At 44.6% G+C, this 23,370-nt stretch overlaps 1 protein-coding gene across 2 annotated transcripts in view; it reads right to left on the bottom strand.

Moving 5' to 3' along the window:
• Positions 1-16,223: 16,223 nt before the first annotated feature.
• The window catches only part of LOC308382249 (uncharacterized protein), a 16,012-nt gene continuing 8,865 nt past the window's right edge, over positions 16,224-23,370 (bottom strand). For both annotated transcript variants that reach the window (XM_080859946.1, XM_080859945.1), the window contains exons 15-21: positions 22,789-22,842; positions 22,215-22,265; positions 20,584-20,664; positions 20,202-20,241; positions 19,577-19,628; positions 18,666-19,080; positions 16,224-18,087 (exon numbers count right to left, since the gene is read on the bottom strand). In XM_080859946.1, coding sequence (XP_080716072.1) covers positions 17,566-18,087; positions 18,666-19,080; positions 19,577-19,628; positions 20,202-20,241; positions 20,584-20,664; positions 22,215-22,265; positions 22,789-22,842 — 1,215 coding nt within the window. In that variant the 3' untranslated portion in view covers positions 16,224-17,565. The remainder of the gene's footprint in view (positions 18,088-18,665; positions 19,081-19,576; positions 19,629-20,201; positions 20,242-20,583; positions 20,665-22,214; positions 22,266-22,788; positions 22,843-23,370) is intronic.

The following is a 23,370-nucleotide window of genomic DNA, read 5'->3' as shown; positions in this document are numbered from 1 at the left end:
AAAAACAACAAACACAAGAGTTTGCATCCAGCTCAGACACTGAGATGGCAGGCAAATATTTAACTCAACTATTCAACTATTATTGAGCCTTTTCAATTAGAATGGTGACATAACTACTGTTCCAGCAATGTCATATGGAACACCAAATACCCCTTGCCTCACGACCATGGACACCAAATGCCAGTGCCACAGTTGATCCTTATAAATTGGAACACAATTGATCCTAACTGCAAGCCCAGCCACGTTAGCTAATGATATTGCACCTCAGTTTTACCTCCCATGTCACCGGTGAAGTCATAATATGGAAACTACCAGAAGCATATATGACCTCCATACTGTTTTACCTCCCATGTCACCGGTGAAGTCATAATATGGAAACTACCAGAAGCATATATGACCTCCATACTGTTTTACCTCCCATGTCACCGGTGAAGTCATAATATGGAAACTACCAGAAGCATATAAGACCTCCATAATGTTTTGCAATGATAAAGCTGATACACTTGCACCATAAAGTGGAAACTATCCCTAAATGTGATGTGAATATGACCCGCTCCAAAGGCAGATAAACATGTTGGCCTCTGGGTGAACAGACATTAAACAGCCACGGGTCAGGAGCTTCCTGCTGTTTTGGGAAGGGAGTTGGGAATGCAAGATATACGTAGCATAACATTGAATGCCTTTTACTATGTCAATAAAATGCTACTATTTTAGTAGATTCTCTCATGCATACAAATTCATTCATTGGACAGATGCTGGTCATTGTGATAGCAACAATATGAAAACTAGCACATTGTCTGGGAAACTGACTGATGTTGGTGCCTCAGCAGTGGAATTAAAGGGGATTTGCGGCTTTGGCTATTTAAAGTCCCATCCTTGAATTGACCTTGGCATTATTTCAAAGAGTATTGTCAAGAGCTACCACAAACCATTGGTTAATGGATTCTTATCATGTTCCTTTCCATTGATGGACTGAGAATACAATGCACACCCACAGACTTATTCACTTTTCTAGAACACTCATGCTTATCGGACACACCTTCTCATTGTTAGCAAACCATTTCACCATTTCACCATTGACAAGAAAAATCCTCTTTTTTTTAAAACCCTAAGCTCTTCTTTGTATCCTCTGCTTGTCCATTGACCATTGTGTCCTATTGTTCTCCTCTGAAGCTTGGACTGTCTTTTGCTTCCTTGTTCCTTGTTTAAGTCACTATAACACATATTCCTGCTTCTGAGTTCAGTTTCCATGCACTTGTAGAGAGGGGATGAATAAGCAAGCTCTTAGTTACTATAGTCTGAGGCTAATATGCGCAGTTGGCCCTGAAATAGACTGTGCGGAAAGTATTGGAAAATACTCAAGATTGTCAACGAAGATACAAAATAAAGAGAGAAAACACTGTCCAAATTCATAGCCAATTTCAATATATAATTTATTCATTACAAAAGACAGGGACAAATAAACTCTTTAAAAACATTCTCTTCATAAAACCAATTTAATGTAACTGTCAGCCAATCAATGGCTTCATGCTTCAAGTTACCAGAAATACAGACAAATTATCTCTCACTCTCTCTTTCTCTCTGTCTCACACACACACACACACACACACACACACACACAAACACATTTGTCTGGTCAGCCACAATGGCATCTCATACTAGAAGAGGTATAGAAATAATTGCAGCCAGTGTCACCTCAAGTCTGTGTCCTTCATCATTTAAAAAACATACACGCAAACGCACACGCGCGCCCACACACACACACACACACACACACACACACACACACACACACACACACACACACACACACACACACACACACACACACACATCCTAGCAGACTGATACCAAATAGTTTGGCTGGAGTGGAAATGAATGAATAAATAAGATGTGATGGGTAGCCATCATATAGTAAGGGTCCTGTGACAGGACGCGCTCAGGCAGGCTGTAGCCTTTGGCAGTGGGAGGAGGCTGTGCATGGTGTCCTGTCAACAGGCGATGCAGGCGGTTACCGGGGAAGGATCACAACAGGCTGATGGCCAGGACGCCGAAGAGGATCAACAGAGCTGTGTGAGAAAGAGATTGGATTGATTGATTGATTGATTGACTTAGGTTGATGTCTGCATATCAGGAGAAAATGGATTGTATATTACCTCAAGGTTTATCAATTAGAATATCGCTTACAATGGCGGCAGAAAAAATCATTAGATTCTACCTCAACTTAATTCTTTTATTGACATTGCCAGAATGTGCCTTACAGGAACTACCCAGAGCAAGCATGTAGGCAACTCTCCCACCCATTAAAGGGCACAACATATGGCCCACATCTGCCATGTTCTGGCCCATTTCTCTATTGTGAATTAAAGGTGCAGTCCACAACTTGAAAGGTTCTGTGGAAAGGTTACCGAGTTTTGAGCTCAACAGCCAATCAAATAACACCCCTCCCTCCTGAGCTAGTAGGTTTATTTCCCGTCTACAGAGCCAGGCTTACACACCAACACTGGAGTGTTAACAGAGCCAGGCTTACACACCAACACTGCAGTGTTAACAGAGCCAGGGTTATACACCAACACTGGAGTGTAAACAGAGCCAGGGTTATTCACCAACACTGGAGTGTTAACAGAGCCAGGGTTATACACCAACACTGCAGTGTTAACAGAGCCAGGGTTATACACCAACACTGCAGTGTTAACAGAGCCAGGGTTATACACCAACACTGGAGTGTAAACAGAGCCAGGGTTATACACCAACACTGGAGTGTTAACAGAGCCAGGGTTATACACCAACACTGGAGTGTTAACAGAGCCAGGGTTATACACCAACACTGGAGTGTTTACAGAGCCAGGGTTATACACCAACACTGGGTAACTAGGTCAGTCTGGAGTGTTTTTGGTGTACACACACTGAAAGGATAGTTGAGGATCGTGAGGAGCAAGTTGCTGTATTCTACCAAAAGTGTATTGGACCAGGAGCCAAACACTCCTGCGTATGGAAGCTTCTGGATAACTGGATGGAAACGGAGCTGCTCTCACCTTGTGAAAGACTGTGTTGCAGTCCAATGTTCGCCCCTGAGGCTGTTGTGGCTGCGGCCGTGGTGGTGGTGGTGGCGGTGGTGGCGGTGCTGGCGGTTGTAGCGTTGGCATTGGTTGTAACGTTGGGAGCAGTAGTTACTGTGACTGTGTTGGTGCTATTTGGGTTGGACAGGTCCAGCAGAGCGGTGGGCATCCTCAAAGTTGGTGTTGAAAGTGAACCTGTGGATGGGTTGAGTAAACACAATGGCCTGGTGAGGTGATGGTACAGGTCATTTTTTAAATAAGTATATCTCTTTGCGTGTGTGTGTGTGTGTGTGTGTGTGTGTGTGTGTGTGTGTGTGTGCGTGTGTGTGTGTGTGTGTGTGTGTGTGTGCGTGTGTGCGTGTGTGTGTGTGCTTGTGCGTGTGCGTGTGCGTGTGTATATTTTACCATCAGAATTAAGAGTCCCTTCGGCCAGTACGACAGCAAAGGTGTTGTCAGCGCTACGGGACATCGATGCGTTTAGGCCAGTCACAGCAAACACACACTGGATGATGGTCGAATTGACTGAAGCGGAAACATTACTGATGCTCGTCTATGGACACAGAGAGACATGGGTGTCACTTTTCATTCAAAAGCCCTACCTCAATGAAATAGAGGGAGTGAAGTAGAAATCTGAATGAAACGTATAAATAAAGGATATAATTTAGATGAATACTCACAGTATTCTGAATCTCTAGCGTCGTGTTGTTCAGGAGGGCAAAGAAGAACTTGGCAGTGCCGTTAGAGTTAGCGCAAATGTAGGTTTTGTCGTTGCCTCCCTGTTAGAACAAACAAGGGGGTAAATGTTAAACAGCACTGGCATAGCATCTCAGCCTATATGTATGAATGTGTAGTGTATCCTATTTCACTAAATCCACGGTAGCCAATTTAAAACACAAAATATGTTTGGTTGGTGGGTGTGAAAACGCACGCGTGCAGTGTTGAACGCGCGCGTCTTTATGAGTGAACGCTCACTTTAAAGCGTATCTGATCACCGGATAGTCTACTAAAGAAGGACAGTGAAATACACTTACAGCGGTGGTATCAGTGGATAGAGCTACGGCAATGTAGCCGCTTGATTCTCCGCGGAGTTCAAAGTCCAGCAGGCCGCTACCAGTTGATCTGGTGGAGACGAACAGACAAGAGCTATTCGTTGCAGGGTCGCAGTCCGCTGGATCAGAGAAGCATGCGCGTGTAGTCCCACAGGAGGATCTGGTCACGGTTGTCTGAGGGGGAAAAGCATGATATTTTCAACAACACAAATTGGACAGAAGCACCCTTTTCCACCTTCACACTCAAAGGGGTTAGCAAATCTGCGTGTGTGTTATAGAACATATGTTGAAAATAAAAGAAATACTAGAAGGCCAAATTAACAAATTAAAATAAAATATTTAAGAAAAACAATAATAATAAAAAAGACATGATTGGAAAGAGGAACAAATTAGACAAAATAAATCTTACATTGAGTGTGCCCACAGTCAAGCCTTGCACGGCCAACATCAGACAGGATAGCGCAAGGAAAACGCGGAGAAGGCTATCCATCTTTCTGTAAAGGAAATTAATATTAATAAAAAATCATAACGTATAAATTGCTTAATTATATGTTTTAGCCTGCTTGTACTTCTACTAGGCTGCTAATTGACCCCAGTGTTTAAGTAACTGAATGAAGCTGAAAGCCGACTGAAAGTCCAAGAAAACAATACGAGCAGCACTAATGGACAATGGTAACCTATGGATGATATACATGTGTTATCTAGTAGCCATGATGAAGAGGAGGCATAATATCTAAATTGCCTTAGTCACCAGACCTCATTAATAACCTCCAGTGCGGATTAAAGGAGACAATTAAGTCATGAAATGCAACGCATTAACCAACCAAACCGAGAGAAGCTACGCCGTATAAATTGCCAATAATAGCTATTTACATAGTTGCATATATAGCCTGCCAAAAAAAAAATGTACTTACCAAAAAAAATGAATTAGTGTCTTGTGTAAGTATGTTTCAGATAAATATCCCGAGTCGGCTTGTATTCACTCTTCAGGGTGTGCTGAGCGCTGTTTCCCAGGTGTGTAGGATGCTGAGTCTGAGGTTCGCTTCTGTCGAGACCGGCTATTTATGCCGACAGGTGAGACGCCTAGCGTCCTTGCGACACCTCCCTGTGGCATAATTTTCGGTTGACATCATAGAAGGATGGAGTGGAGTTTGGGCGGGCCTCAAAGTGTCATGGAAAGAGAAGCGATAGAGTTACGCACATGCTGCAGTGATTAAAGCTTTGCCACAACGAACAATACTGTAGGCCAGCATACTGTCAAACCTCTCAATAATTAATGTTTTCGTAACACTTGAGTGACGTTGCCAAACAATAACAAACTGTAAGGACCTAGTAGCTACTTCGAGCAGTGTACTGCAGTAGTACAACTACTACTACAACTACCAGTATTATTACCACTACTACTACAACAACTGATGATGAGTAATAACAATATATTTATCTCTACGTTTGTTCAGATTGTCCCTCTTTAAAAGGTGTTTGAATTACCCTGTATATTTAAACAGGATCATGAGCTCTTATTCTGCATTCAGGATGCCTTCATATCTCACATAAAAAAACAAATAATAATAAATTAAAAAAAAACAATGAAAGTGGCATGTACTTTTTTTTATGACTCATCAGACTTGTGAAATAGGAACGTTTAGGGACAGGCCCTTCTAAAACCGGTAGTAGTTCTGCTGGCATGGCGAGATTGAGAGGGCATGTATTAAGATTGGGCTCTGACAACATGCCCTTGGAATGGCTTCTCCCTCTCTCCCTCTCTCCCTCTCTCTTTCACACACACACACACACACACACAAACACACGCACACACGTACATGCGCGCAAGCATGCCCACGCACACACAAAACACACAACACACACAACACACACACACACACACACACACACACACACACACACACACAAACATACGCACACACGTACATGCGCGCAAGCATGCCCACGCACACACAAAACACACAACACACACACAACACACACACACACACACACACACACACACACACACACAGACAGACACACACACACACATACACACAAACACACGCACGCAAGCACATGCGCGCAAGCATGCGCACGCACATGCGCGCAAGCATGCGCACGAACACAAAAAACACACAACACACACACACACAACACACAACACACACACACACACACACACACAAACAAACAACACTCAAAACTGACTTCTCACCCCCACAAAACACACACACACACACACACCAACACTTATCCTTGTTCTTTATCTTCTTTAGGGTCTGTGTTGGAGTGGGGCTTTTCCCTGGTTCTCCCAGACCACAGGACGCTTCCTAGAGATGCCTACACACAAACTCAAGAACAATCTGTTCAGAGAACGTGAGTATGAATCCAAAGCATGGGAATTCGGTTTAGAAGTGTAGGGAGAGGTCTTAAAAAACTGAATATGTGAATGTATTTATTAATTATAAATGAATTCATTGTGAATTTATTACTGATTGATCAGAAAAGAAGCACAGTTCGATTTCAGAGACTTGGTGAATTGTGACAGCCACACCCTCACAGCATCATTGCTCATGCCACCCTCGCACGCACGCACACACACACACACACACACACACACACACACACACACACACACACACACACACACACACACACACACACACACACACACACACACACACACACACACACACACACACACACACACATACACACACACATACACACACACACACACACACACATACACATACACATACACATACACACACACACACACAGGGGGAGAGTGAGCTGGGCCACCGGATCAACCTGTACCTGTACAATGCCAGGTTTTGTTGAAAGTTTGTGTTGTCCGAACGAACATTAAAAAGAATGAATCCCACAACCTTACACGCTCTTTGCACTTCCACCCACATGTATACACACACACACACACACACACACACACACACACACACACACACACACACACACACACACAGACACAGACAAAGACACACACACACACACACACAGACACAGACACACACACACACACACAACCTTACAGGCTCTTTGTGCTTCCACCCACATGTATAGAGCCCTCAGGGGACAACTGTGGTCATGATTGTGACCCGCAGCACATGACACAGGTCTGTCAGGTTCTTCATGCTCTCCGCTACGTGTCACACTTTCGGGGATGCTGACTCAGGCCCCTGCAAGCAGAGAAGGATATCAGGGAGGGGTGGAGAGATAGAGAGAGAGAGAGAGAGAGAGGGAGAGAGAGAGAGAGAGAGGAAGAGAGATAGAGAGAGAGAGAGAGCGAGAGAGAGAGAGAGGAAGAGAGATAGAGATAGAGAGAGAGAGAGAGAGAATGGGGAGGAGAGGGGAGAGAGAGAGAAAGAGAAAGAAGGTGCAGTGTCAGTGAGACTAAAAGCAGTTAAACTGTTGAGGATGTCAGTGTCTCAAGCACCAGACGAAAGAGAAGGAGGGACAGAGAGAAGGGGGGGAAACAGGGAGAGAAACAAGGAGAAAGAAAAGGGGGGAGAGAGGGAAGAAGAAGGAAGAGTGGAGAGGGTCAGTGAGAGTAAAAGTGGTCACACGGCGGTGGGTGCTTACTCACCAGCTGCAGTGACACAGACACTAGCCAGCAATACCAAAACTGGCCACTAGAGAGAGAGGGAGATGGAGAGAGACAGGGAGAGAGACATACTGGCCACTAGAGAGAGAGGGAGATGGAGAGAGAGAGAGAGAGAGAGAGAGAGAGACATACTGGCCACTAGAGAGAGAGGGAGATGGCTTGTTTTGTTTTATTTATTCATTTACTTTTATCTTTTATCATTATTATTATTTTTCTTTTTTTTCTTTCCCTTAATGCTGATCTCTGTGTGTGTGTGTGTGTGTGTGTGTGTGTGTGTGTGTGTGTGTGTGTGTGTGTGTGTGTGTGTGTGTGTGTGTGTGTGTGTGTGTGTGGTTATCAGTATTATCACTAATGTTGCTGTTATCTGCTGTTAATATTGTTGTATTGAGTGCTTTGGCAACAATGTATCGCACATTCATGCCAATAAAGCCATTTGAAATTGAAATTGAAATTGAAATTGAGAGAGAGAGAGAGAGACATACTGGTCACTAGAGCGAGAGGGAGATGGAGAGAGAGAGAGAGAGAGAGAGAGAGAGAGAGAGAGAGAGAGACATACTGGCCACTAGAGAGAGAGAGAGAGAGAGAGAGAGAGAGAGAGAGAGAGAGACATACTGGCCACTAGAGAGAGAGGGAGATGGAGAGAGAGAGAGAGAGACATACTGGTCACTAGAGAGAGAGGGAGATAGAGAGAGAGAGAGAGAGAGAGAGAGAGAGAGAGAGACATACTGGCCACTAGAGAGCGAGAGGGAGATGGAGAGAGAGAGAGAGAGAGAGAGAGAGAGAGAGAGAGACATACTGGCCACTAGAGAGAGGGGGAGATGGAGAGAGAGAGAGAGAGAGAGAGAGAGAGAGAGACATACTGGCCACTAGAGAGAGGGGGAGATGGAGAGAGAGAGAGAGAGAGAGAGAGAGAGAGACATACTGGCCACTAGAGAGAGAGGGAGATGGAGAGAGAGAGAGAGAGAGAGAGAGAGAGACATACTGGCCACTAGAGAGAGGGGGAGATGGAGAGAGAGAGAGAGAGAGAGAGAGAGAGAGACATACTGGCCACTAGAGAGAGAGGGAGATGGAGAGAGAGAGAGAGAGAGAGAGAGAGAGACATACTGGCCACTAGAGAGAGGGGGAGATGGAGAGAGAGAGAGAGAGAGAGAGAGAGAGAGAGACATACTGGCCACTAGAGAGAGGGGGAGATGGAGAGAGAGAGAGAGAGAGAGAGAGAGAGAGACATACTGGCCACTAGAGAGAGAGGGAGATGGAGAGAGAGAGAGAGAGAGAGAGAGAGAGACATACTGGCCACTAGAGAGAGGGGGAGATGGAGAGAGAGAGAGAGAGACATACTGGCCACTAGAGAGAGAGGGGGAGATGGAGAGAGTAGAAAAGGCAAAATAGAGACGGTAAAAGGTGGGGTATGAGGAAGAACGGTGATGAGAGGAGAAATAGAAAGAAGATAGGAAGGAAACAAGGAGAAAAAGAGGGGGTGAGAGAGAAAGAGAGAGAGAGAGAGAAAGAGAGAGAGAGAGAGAGAGAAAGAAAGAGAGAGAGAGAGAGAGAGAGAGAGAGAAGGCACAGAGGGAGCTGAGAGGGGTGGGCTGAAGAAGAAGGCAGATAGAGAGATACCAGCAGAAAGGATAAAGTCAATAAAACAAGACAAGAAAGAAAAAACAGCCACCTGTTGTCGCTCATTACATGCATTGGCTGTATGTTCACCTACTTTCACAACAGGGTTCATCTTACCCAATACCCACACACACACACACACACACACACGTGTAGAAGGGTGCATCTTACTTTCTGGAATCATGCTGTTATCGAGAGTGAAAAATTCTCTGGGGAGAGCGATTACCATGTTTCTCCACGTCTTTCTCTTTTCATTACATGCATGGGCTGTATGTTCACCTACTTTCACAATAGGGTTCATCTTACTTCCTAGAATCATCCTGTTATCGAGAGTCTTATTAGTGCCAGAGGTAGAAAGTGTCTGATTTCACTGGCAAACAAGTGCATCTGGGTAGCCTGACGATGTCATACTCATAATTCTAGTCAGAATATGAGTCTGATACGGAACCATTGGGCTGTGATTATGGGGCGTGTTTCAACGAACCAGGAAAGAAAATGCCTTTTCGCTGAATTGGATACCTAGAACCAATCAGAGCAACGTAGTATTACCATCTGATAGATTAAACTTTTACCTGATCCCGTAGGAAGGACGGCAAAAAACATCTTTTCAATCGACAAATGCCTTGATCGCGTTTCTCTGTTCCTCTTTCAAAATGAATGCGCTGTCAATATCTGTTGAGATATGCCTGCTCTCGTTACTTAATTAGCACTCAAGGCTAGAAGCTACAGTGTGTTTCAATGGGTTTTTGGTGTACGCGTTAGCAATGACCTAACAATAATGGTCTAGAGAGCTTTAGTTAAGACAAACAATACTCTGCAACATTTGTGTTGCACATACACAACTAACCGAGTCAATGCAGACATTAAAAAGTCTAGTAGATAGCTTAATTCACATAAAATATTCCCCACTAAGCTCCCGAGATGCGGCCATCTTGGTCGGAGTTCGAATCTACCGGTTAATTCAACTCAAGCGTTGGTTGATCATCTGTCCATCATTGTATAAAGCCCGCCCTTACAATTTGATTGGTGGTCAGATTGCTTTTTCGACTTTTTCGAAAACTTGAATCTCTCCCAACTAGCTCAAGTCCAGACTGAATCTCCCAGACCAAACATTTTGTGGGCGGAGTTCAGGCTGGTATCCAGGCTAGCATCTGGGCACACTCCTCTTCAAATGACTGGAAGTCACACAAAACACACACACACCCACACACCCACACACACACCCACACACACACACACACACACACACACACACACACACACACACACACACACACACACACACACACACACACACACACACGTGTAGAAGTCTATAAACTCAGTATTTAATTTGTTATCCTTAACAATTAACATGACTTGCCATGCTCACACATATCTACAGAATATGAAAGATGCTGAACTAGACTATCACTTCATTACATTATTGTCAGAAACTTGAAGCACATTTTAGGACCTCAAGCAGTTCACCTCAAGCAGTAACACACTCATACACACACAAATACGATTTTACACAAACAGTAACACATGCATACACACACGCACTCAAACACACACACACACATTTGTGATTTTATTGTTCAGGGAAAAGACACCTCTAAGCGGCTCTCAGAGACTGCACAGGAAAACCAAAGCCGTTCTGTGAAATCTTCAGGTAGCCTACTAAGCGCTTTCATTATCTGAATAAGCAGTTTTATTATGTGAATATTGGTAGACCATTACCAATACAGTTCCCATATCGTCTAGATATGTATGTGAGAGTGAATCAGCTTAAACACACACACACACACACACACACACACACGTGCATTTTCATAAAGATATTAATGATTGTGTGATTGCAGCCTGAGATCAGTTTTACCTAGAACAAACAGTAGACAAATCTTTCCTAATTTGAGTAATGCCAATTTAATTTAAGCACATTAAAATGAGTGAATCTTTGAGAGGTTGTGACACCTCAGAATGAAGTCTTTGTCAATAATCAACTAGTTTCCATCTTGTATACCAACATAAAATCACTAATTGCCAAAGCACTATTGGACTTTTCAGATTTGGACATTAAAGTGCTGCCCTTGTCTGGGAATTCCCCGCCCCTTCACTGCATTTCATTTGCTCAGTTGGTCTGGCGAACTACTAAACAGCGGCCCACTTCAGTCACGTAATTGGACACGCCTTTAACAAATCAGACCAACGATACTATACAACGATACAACGATCGGTAATAAAGCAAACACATATTTTTTCTGTATGAATTGTTCCAGGGCAAGTTTCTGTTCTGTTTTCAAAGAAAACTTGCCTTATCGAAGTTTTGCGATGCTTTGGCGTCACCATGTCCAATGTTTAAAAATTCTCCGTGCTTCAGCTTTTGTTACGTAGACGTGGTTATTTTAAATCCGCCAATGGCGCGCCAGGTAGCCAAAAGCCAGTTTGTGATCCTGAGAATGCTGAAATGAACTTCTATAGAAAGTTTGCCAGACCCACTTCTGAGGCAAAATCAAATTGGCCGGAAGAAGAGGGGCGGGACTTCCCAGACAAGTGCTGCCCAGGTTGACCTAGGGAAATCACTTGGTAATACAAATCCTGTTTATATTTTCATGACCTACTTCCCGTTACTGGCACTGCAGCAGAAGACTGAGAGTTCATCAGTTCAGGCGGCCATGTCACACTACCTGCTGTTGATGGTTCCAGGTCACAGGTGTCAACATCTACACCCCCCCCATCATCTTACCGGCAGCACACAACTCTTAATTTAACAATCCCTTTAAGATGACGAACACAATGACACTCCAGCTCGTATAGCCAGAAGGAATCAATATTACAGTTTGTGTGTGTGTGTATATATGTGTGTGTGTGTGTGTGTGTGTGTGTGTGTCCCTTTTAGATGACGAACACAATGCCAACCCAGCTGGTGTGGCCTATCTAGACAATCACCGACCTGAAGATTCAGAATACTCAAGTTACACCTGGGAAATACAGGACAGAAGCAAGAGCCGATAACGCTCAAGTTCAAGTCCTCAAATTATTGCGGGAGAGAGACATACTGGCCACTAGAGAGAGAGATGGAAGAGAGAGAGAGACAGGGAGAGAGACATACTGACCACTAGAGAGAGAGATGGAAGAGAGAGAGAGAGACATACTGGCCACTAGAGAGAGAGAGATGAGGGAGAGAGAGAGAGAGAGAGAGACATACTGGCCACTAGAGAGAGAGATGGAAGAGAGAGACAGGGAGAGAGACATACTGGCCACTAGAGAGAGAGGGAGATGGAGAGAGAGAGAGAGAGAGAGAGAGAGAGAGAGAGAGAGAGAGAGAGAGAGACATACTGGTCACTAGAGAGAGAGGGAGATGGAGAGAGAGAGAGAGAGAGAGAGAGACAGGGAGAGAGACATACTGGCCACTAGAGAGAGAGAGATGGAAGAGAGAGAGAGAGAGAGAGAGAGAGAGACATACTGGTCACTAGAGAGAGAGGGAGATGGAGAGAGAGAGAGAGAGAGAGGGAGAGAGAGAGAGAGACATACTGGCCACTAGAGAGAGAGGGAGATGGAGAGAGAGAGAGAGGGAGATGGAGAGAGACAGGGAGAGAGACATACTGGCCACTAGAGAGAGAGGGAGATGGAGAGAGAGAGAGAGAGAGAGAGAGATGGAAGAGAGAGAGAGAGAGACATACTGGTCACTAGAGAGAGAGGGAGATGGAGAGAGAGAGAGAGGGAGATGGAGAGAGAGAGAGAGAGAGAGAGAGAGAGAGAGAAAGAGAGAAAGAAAGAGAGAGAGAGAGAGAGAGAGAGAGAGAAAGTAAAGTCAATAAAATAATCCATAACGCTCAAGTTCAAGTCCTCCAATCATTGCGGGATATAAACGTCTCTCCTATCTACATGATCTTTTACAGAGAAAAGAGACAAATTACTAAAAACAAAGTGAGACTGGTTACACACATTCACACAATCATTACTATCTTTATGAATATGCACGTGTGTGTGTGTGTTTAAGTTGTGAGTGTTTACGTTTTTGACATATACCTGGGAAAACATTAGCCTGGTGACACCAGCCTACGTATTTCCGCCTGAATTGATTTCAAGCTCATACTCAGTCTGGCCCAACCCCATTGACAATCGTCTCCAGAACTCAAAATTTTGCAGGACCAATCAGCGAACAGTTCAGAGCTGTGACGCAAAACTCGCCTTGGAGGAAAAGACACGAAAAGCTATCGGGAAAGTTGTCTCAACTCTCGAGAACATCAGAAAATTAAAAGGAGAACAAGAGTATTTTCTTGTAAGTTTTATGATTGGAAAGGACGTCGTAGCTCTTCTCCCAACTGGCTTTGGGAAGAGTTTAATCTACCGAATGCTTACTAAACGTTGCTGATTGGTTAAGGGAACTCCAATGATTTTAAACCTCAAGATAAGCACCCGCCCATCTCGGAAACCAAAATGCATTGGGTTGGCCCAGACTGAAAGACGGAATGAAATGGAGTCACAGGCTGGTAATGGCCAGGCTAGGAAAACATAGCTTATCACAAACATTAAAAATGTTAACAAACTAATACAACAACAAAAAATCGGATGAGAGGAAATGACCCAGTGATGAGGAAGCGCATTCCTGACTTACGTAATGAAATGCCTTCCAGATGAGGAGGTGAATGTGAATGTGACGCAAATTGTTGCTAGTAAAGCTCGTCATTAAGACCAAGAAGAACAAGTTCACGCAATCAGTTCACAGACTACTCATTCATGAAACCCCCGAAACCATGAAAAGGTGTGTGTGTGTGTGTGTGTGTGTGTGTGTGTGTGTGGAGAACATACAAGAATAACTGGTATTTTACTTTCCCGGGTGCTTACCATATAGCTGAAGTTGAAATACTGGCAAGACCATATGCATTTTTATAAAACTGTAGTTTAAACGTTTTTAGACAAAATAAATCATTGTAGATATAGAGTCTAGGATGAAAACAGTTTATTCATAATTTCAAAATACATTTCACTAAAATTTGTACAAAAGAAATTTGCTTAAATAGAATACATAGGAATAGATGTTAAAATTCAAATGATAATAATAAAAATAATAAAACACAAGATTTCTCACCACCACCACCACTACTACTTCTACTAAACTTCAAAACATTACACCCAATTCAGCAACTGTCCTTAATTGTTTCTAAAACAACTTCTTTTGGCTGGTCAACGGAATTCCTTTGGTACATTTGGCATCCATGTCAAGGCAGTGTTCTGGCACAGAAGTCTTCATTTTGACCTGACCTTCAGTATGATACAGTACAGAACCCAATGCTTTACATTCAGTTAATCGCAACACATTATGTGAGGAGATCATTTTTTACCTAGACCTAACAGTAGACAAATCATTCCTAATTTGAGTAATGCCAATTTAATTTAAGCACATTAAAAATGAGTGAATCTTTGAGAGGTTGCGACCCCTAGAATGAAGTCCTTGTCAATAATCAACTAGTTTCCATCTTGTATACCAACATAAAATCACCAATTGCCAAAGCACTATTGGACTTTTCAGATTTGGACATTAAAGTGCTGCCCAGTTTGACCTAGGGAAATCACCTGGTAATGCTAATCCTTTGTTTATATTTTCATGACCTACTTCCTGTTACTGGCACTTCAGCAGAAGACTGAGAGTTCATTTCAGTGTCAGACTAGTGGAATAATGTTTTAACAAAACAATACAAACAAAAACAAAACAAAAAAATACAAACAACTAGACATCTTCACATAACATCAGAACTGAAATAAATGCTATACACAGTAGAACAATATGTAACGTCGGTGAGGAAAACGACACGTAACCTTCACGTAACCTGACGTTTTTCACCTTCTTAAAATAGACATATTTCTGTACACACAACCACCCACGGACATATCCACACCTCACCTCACACACACCTGACACACACACCTATGCCTTCGGAACAGCATGACCTTCAATGGCTCAATCAATGTCATGATTCACAATAGTCCATTTGAGCCATCACCAAGTGAGAGTATAACAAGCCTACTTCCTCTACCCAGAATCCTACCCAGTCTATAACAATCATGGCTACAGACACGTGGTCATGGCTACAGACAGGTGGTGATGTCAGGAGTGCTGATGGTCATTTAACCCCCCTACCCCTCCCTCATCGTGGTCACACCAAACACTGTCTACTTATTCCAACACACCCCGCATAATCTCCCCAGGCCTAGTATGGAAGAGTATATTGTGATGTCGCGCATGATTTCATACATGTGATGACGTCGCGAGTGCCAACCTCACAACCCTTCCAGCATCTTGGTCACACTAAACATTGTGTCGCAATTTCAAACACACGGCCACATTCTATGAAAGACAACCTTGTGACTGTGACAACGGAGTCTGTTGACGTTCGGTCCCAACGGATTCATCACCTGACAGTGACAGTGTCGAAATATCTGTGCGAAACTCCAAATGGTAACATGATTAATACATGAAATATTTGTGTGACGTCTCTTGTCTCCTTCCAGGTCTAATAGAGGTTTTACAATCGGTTGGAGTCCGTTAGTGACGTTACGCTAATGGCATTAGTATCTCTTCTCTCATCACTCGTCATTTGTCACTTTTGTCAAAGAGAGAAAAAAGGAGGCCTGTGGGACATGTCTAACAACCTGAACCCGACATGTCTAACAACCTGAACCCGACACAGCTGGAGTAAAGCAGCAGTGTTACTCCTGTGTTTGAGTCGGAGAGGACGGGTCGAGTACTGCTATTCCTGTGCTTGAGTCGGAGAGGACGGGTCGAGTACTGCTATTCCTGTCTTTGAGTCAGAGAGGATGGGTCGAGTACTGCTATTCCTGTGCTTGAGTCAGAGAGGATGGGATGAGTACTGCTATTCCTGTCTTTGAGTCGGAGAGGATGGGATGAGTAATGCTATTCCAGTCCCTGAGTCGGAGAGGACGGGATGAGCATCAAGAGTGGCACTTAGGGCTCTAGAGGATCTTTTGGATGGAGTCTATCTGACCTGTCCCTGCGGTCATCAATTTCAAACACACCGGTCACATTCTATGAAAGACAACCTTGTGACTGTGACAATGTAGTGTGTTGAAGTTCGGTCCCAACGGATTCATCAACTGACAGTGACAGTGTCGAAATATTTGTGCAAAACTCCACACTGGCAAACATGAATAATACATGAAATATTTGTGTGACGTCTCTTGTCTCCTTCCAGTTTTATAATCTGAAGTAAAGGTGGATCTGCTAATTACTGATTAATGCCACCCTTCCTGTTTCTTAGTCACACTAAACATTGCTTCACAATTTCAAACACACCGGTCACATTCTATGAAAGACAACCTTGTGACTGTAACCACGGAGTGTGTCGACGTTCGGTCCCAACGGCTAAATCACCTGACAGTGTGCAAAACTCCACACTGGCAAGCATGAATAATACAAGAAATATTTGTGCGGCGTCTCTAGTCTCCTGCCAGTTCTTACAGAGGTTTTATAACCTGAAGTAAAAGTGGATCTGCTAATTACTGATTAATGCTAACCTTGCAACCCTTCCAGTTTCTTAGTCACACTAAACATTGCGTCACAACTTCAAACACACCGGTCACATTCTATGAAAGACAACCTTGTGACTGTGACAATGTAGTGTGTTTACATTCGGCCCCTTGACAGTGTGCAAAACTCCACACTGGCAAGCATGATAAATAAAAGAAATATTTGTGTGACGTCTCTTGTCTCCTTCCAGTTCTAACAGAGGTTTTAAAATCAGGAGTAAAGTTGGACCTGCTAATTAGTGATTAGCGGCCCTCGGTTGGAGTCCGTTAGGGACGTCATGGTCATGGCATTAGTATCTCGTCTCTCATCACTCATCATTAGTCACTTTTGTCAAAGAGAGAAAAAAGGAGGCCTGTGGGACATGTCTAACAACCTGAACCCGACACAGCTGGAGTAAAGCAGCAGTGTTACTCCTGTGTTTGAGTGGGAGAGCATGGGTCGAGTACTGTGGACTTTGTGGATGGAGTCTATCTCAACTGTCCCTGTGGTCATTAAGGACAGATATCTGCTCAACAGCTCAATGATGCGACGACCAGTTCACAGAGACTGAAGCACACACAGTGCCATAACTTAGATGAAAGAGAGAAAGAGAGAGAGAGAGAGAGAGAGAGAGAGAGAGAGAGAGGGAAAGAGAGAGATGGAGAAGAGAGCGTGAGAGAAGGAAAAAGAAAAATCCAGCTCATCACAAGTCAACTACTCTTCAAGCTGGGCAAGCTTCTTTGGATCAGACTTCAACAACTCTCCTTCATCCTCCTCTTCTTCTTCCTCCTCCTCCTCCTCTTCCTCCTCGTCGTCCTCCTCCACATCCACTTCAATCCCATCCATGGTCTTCTGCAGCTGCTCCTTGATGGTGTTGAGCTCCAGCAGGCCTCCCTGCAGGTCCTTGCAGACCTCGCGCAGCTTGGTGGCGAACTCCGTCTTGGCGCCCTTGCGTAGCTCCACCGAGTCCTTGGCCAGGAAGAAGACGTCCAGCGCCAGGAAGAGCCCCGACATCACGCCCGTGGTGATGCTCATGACCTGGGCTGCCTTGGCGGCAGTGCCGGCCACGCCGAGGACCTGCACGGTGCTCACCAGGCTCTCGGTGTTGACCAGCAGCGCCTTGCCGGCGCGGCCGCCCTCCTTCATCACGTGCTTCACGTTCTGGTTCATGGCGCGCTTGGACAGGCTCTCCATGTACTGCTCGAAGTGCCACTCCTCCAGCGTCTCCATGCCCGTCTACAGAGGTGTGTGTGTGTGTGTGTGTGTGTGTGTGTGTGTTGGGGGAGGGGTTGGGAGGAACATAGGGAAGAATTTAGAGACTGAGAGTGACTGAGAGTGAAAGTAAGTCATTCATAATGTTCACAAAAGGACAACTACTACAGATAATCTGCTGATGTTGGGGGTTGTGAGGAACATGAGATACATGAGATATACTTCTGGTTTTTATATACCTAATAGACAAAATATCTCTCCATTTGAGGATGCATAGTTACCAGAAGTAGACACGTGAACTACACCTGTCCTGTTCTAGATGGCACACTACGACTCTGTTTGTGCCACTACTAAAGAATCTGGACTCCTACTCTTCGATTCAGACCCGGTAACCTACGTTCTTTCAGCATACCAACGTCACATGTTATGGTTCATGCTATAATAAAAGAACGTTCGTAAACAAAGTTTTCTTGAGATATCTCACCCTTAAAAATGACCTCGTGCAAGACAGCTGTCTTGACGAGACACCAAGGTAGTAAGACAGCTATCTTACTTTTAGGACTATTGGACCAGAGCCCTACTCTCCGAGTCAGCCCCCTTACCTGCAGGAAGTCCAGGCACTCTTTGATGTCTTTGATCTCCTCCTGGTAGTCCTGGATCATCTTCTCCACCTTCTTGCGGTCGGTCTTGGAGTGCACCGTGTCCGTGATGTTGGCCGAGGCCGATGCCAACCCGCCGGCCGTTGCCACGCCGATGCCCACCGCTGTGACGATGAGGGAGGTGCCCATGGTGAAGGGCGCCAGCACCAGGCCGGTGATGGTGGTGATGCTGCCCGCCACGCTGGCCACGCCCCCTCCGACGCTAGCCGTCACCGTCTTCTTGTGGAAGCTGTCGGCGGCGTCGGCCAGGGCCAGCAGCTCCAGGATGCGGGCCTGCAGGGAGGCGCCGCGCTGGTTGAAGAGACGCACGAACAGACGCGCCGCCATGAAGACACGATCAGCAGCCGCCTCCACAGCACTGATGGAGAGAGAGAGATGAAGAGAGAGATGGGGGAGAGAGAGAGAGAGAGGGAGAGAGAAAGAGGTGAGGAGAGAGAGAGAGAGGGAGGGGGAGAGAGAGAGAGCCAGGGAGTGGGGGAGAGAGAGAGAGAGAGGGGAGAGAGAGATGGGGAGAGAGAGAGGGGGAAAGGGAGATGGAGATGGAGAGAGAGAGGAGAGAGATAGAGGGAGAGAGGGCGGGGGAGAGAGAGAGGGAGGGAGAGGGCGGGAGAGAGAGAGAGCGAGAGAGCGAGGGCAGGGGAGAGAGAGAGAAAGAGAGGGCGGGTCAGAGAGAGGGGAGAGAGATGAAGAGAGAGGAGAGAGAGAGAAGGAGAAAGACAAAATTAGATGGAGACAGGGAGACAGGGAGCAGAGAGGTTGGAAAATGAACAAGACATGAAAAAAACTGTAGAAGTTCAAATTTAGTTTAATAAACTGAAAAAGTAACAAAAAGGTTCAAGTGTTGGTGTACGCACAGTTCCTCCTCGCCATCTTCAAAACGTGTAGACTCATTCCACTCCTCCCAGCCTGGCAGAAATACAAGCACACTATTACACATGCTAATCAAAGTACCCTCCCTCTCTCTCACACACACACACACACACACTCACACACACACACACACACACACACACACACACATACAAGCACAATATTACACATGCTAATCAAAGTACCCTCCCTCTCTCTCACACACACACACACACACACACACTCACACTCACACTCACACTCACACTCACACTCACACTCACACTCACACTCCTCCCAGCCTGGCAGAAATACAAGCACACTATTACACATGCTAATCAAAGTACCCTCCCTCTCTCTCACACACACACACACACACACACACTCACACTCACACTCACACTCACACTCACACTCACACTCCTCCCAGCCTGGCAGAAATACAAACACACTATTACACATGCTAATCAAAAGAACACACACACACACACACACACACACACACACACACACTCACACACACACTCACACTCACACTCACACACACACACACTCACACTCACACTCACACACACACTCACACACACACACACACACGCACACACACATACACACACACACACAGCCCACCTTCAACTGATCTCCACCAGCCCAGTAGGCCATCTTCATCCTGAGACGAGATAAAAAGGCATTGTGTTCATCATCCTGGTATTGTCATGCTGGTATTGTCATGCTGCTCATGAACAGTACAATGGAGACGACACACACACACACACTCTCACTCTATCTATCTTTCTCTCTGTCTCTCTCACACACTATCTCTCTTCTTCCTCTTTCTCTCTCTCTCTCTCTTTCTCTCACACACTATCTCTCTCTTCCTCTTTCTCTCTCTCTCTCTCTCTTTCTTTCACACATTTCATTGAAACATGTGGCATTTTTACTCACTCACTGGTAGAGGCTATAATAACTGTACCCCCCCACCCTCCCCCCCCACCCCAGTGGTTTGACGTACGTCCTCCGAGTCCAGAGGATTTCCTTCGCCTGGCACTGGAACCTCTGCCATCTCCACTGGCAGTATCTCCACAGTCTGCTCCTGTATGCAACAGCATGATGAACACGGGTCAGACACGGGCTCATATCTATGGGGGTGAACAAGGCTATAGCTACATTTAGACTGAGCATTGCCATGTAACATAGCTACATTTAGACTGAGCATTGCCATGTAGCATAGCTACATTTAGACTGAGCATTGCCATGTAACATAGCTACATTTAGACTGAGCATTGCCATGTAGCATAGCTACATTTAGACTGAGCATTGCCATGTAACATAGCTACATTTAGACTGAGCATTGCCATGTAGCATAGCTACATTTAGACTGAGCATTGCCATGTAACATAGCTACATTTAGACTGAGCATTGCCATGTAGCATAGCTAGATTTAGACTGAGCATTGCCATGTAGCATAGCTACAAGTATGCCTCTTTACCCATTTAGACTGAGCATTGCCATGTAATATAGCTACATTTAGACTGAGCATTGCCATGTAGCATAGCTACATTTAGACTGAGCATTGCCCTGTAGCATAGCTACATTTAGACTGAGCATTGTCATGTAGCATAGCTACATTTACACTGAGCATTGCCATGTAGCATAGCTACAAGGATGCCTCTTTACTCATTCAGGATGCACCTTTAGTGGTTGTGTTCTAGATCTGAACAACAGACATCACAGCAAACAAATGCATGCTAACCAGAACCTGCGATCACACTATAAGGGTGTAACTGACACAGCAGCCCACATGTCCTTTATAGTTTATCAAAGTTAATCGCTTGTTTTCATAAAGCTTTGGTTCATCTGTGCATACAACTATTGAAAGTGCACACAATGACAATCTGTACTCAGACTACGAGCACAGATTTAACGTCGCCTCTTTGGGTTCTGCCTTCATGAAAGACTGGATTGTCTTTGACATTTCAGTTAATCCTTTAATAGTCCTCGTTTCAATTCCTTCACTCACAAATGTGACAATATACAGTACAGTCCATCTGAACAAGTGAGACTGGTATTAGGTTTTGGGTGGGTAGGTAATTTGAGCAGTATGCTGTACTGAAATTGAATGACTTATATAAGCACAGTCAACCTAAGGACACTTAATATGAAGCTGAATAGTCACAGCTACCAACCCACACAGATGAATAATAGTTACAACTACTACACACACACACACACACACACGCATGCACAAACAAATAAATGCATGCATACATACACACACACATTCCCACAAACAGACAAACAAACAAATGCACGCATACATACACACACACTTGCGCACAAACAAACACATGAGCAAACACACATGCACACACACACAAATACACACAGAGATGCGCACAAGAACAAAATAACCTATGAAAATCTATTAGCCTAATCTATAATCAATTTTACTAAATGCTTAGCAGGTTTTGCATTGTGTTCCACGAACCAGATTGTATTTTCTACTCAGCCACCTTACTGGTGCCTATCAGCATGTGTTCCTGCAGAACTACAGAGCCTCATGAAATGTCTTTGCCTATACATAAACATGCTCACATATACCCACCTCACTAAAAAAACAACAAACTAAAAACACACACACACCTGTCCATCAGGTCGTGCTTCTCCAGTTTCAGATGACTGATGCTCACACTCCTAAACATAATCACAAAAAGCCATCAGACACAAGTAACACTAAGAAACAAAAATAATTGTATTTGATTTTTAAAATGAATGTTTATATTTATACTATATATAATAACATTAATATATTTGAACCAATATCTTGGCTAGCTCTATGTGATTTCAGACATGTGTGCTGTGCAAGGGCACTGATTTGCCAAGCAAATGCAATCAGAGTGAACCCAAAATGAATGCAAAGCACCGAGCTGGACAAGTGGAAACGGTCAGAAGGTCAACATGTGTGCGTGTGTGTGTGTGTGTGTGTGTGTGTGTGTGTGTGTGTGTGTGCGTGTGTGTGCGCGTGTGTGTGTGTGTGTGTGTGTGTGAGAGAGATGGAGAGAGAGTATAAAGTCAGAGCTGGACAAGTGAAACGGTCAGAAGGTCAACATGTGTGCGTGTGTGTGTGTGTGTGTGTGTGTGCGTGTGTGTGTGAGAGATGGAGAGAGAGTATAAAGTCAGAGCTGGACAAGTGAAACGGTCAGATGGTCAAGATTACCTTTGAGGTGGAACCAAACAAGGCGCCTGGGAGAAGCCTCCGGATTATGAAAGTCTGTCACACACACACAAACACACACACACACACACACACACGCACGCACGCACGCACGCACGCACGCACGCACGCACGCACGCACGCACGCACGCACGCACGCACGCACAAACAGACACACACACACACACACACAGACACAGACACAGACACAGACACACACACACACACAGACACACACACACAGACACACACACAGACACAGACACAGACACACACACAGACACACAGACACACACACACACACACACAGACACACAGACACACACACAGACACACACACAGACACACACACACACAAACACACAATATGGAAGGCAATAAATATGTTGCAATTGCAAAAACAAAAAAATTTAATAATACACCAAATACATTTGTTCAATACATACAAGTAAACACACCCAACCAATACATGAGACAACATGTGGGACCATACATATGCCCCCACACACAGAAGAGTTCAATGGAGGCCTAACGCCTTTATGAAGAGTTCAGTGGAGGTCTAACTCCTTTATGAAGAGTTCAGTG

Source organism: Sprattus sprattus (genome assembly GCF_963457725.1).
Source record: "Sprattus sprattus genome assembly, chromosome: 21".
In the NCBI taxonomy this organism is placed as follows: Eukaryota; Metazoa; Chordata; class Actinopteri; order Clupeiformes; family Clupeidae; genus Sprattus; species Sprattus sprattus.
The sequence above is the reverse complement of the archived record's forward strand: the minus strand, read 5'-3'. Positions and strand labels throughout refer to the sequence as shown.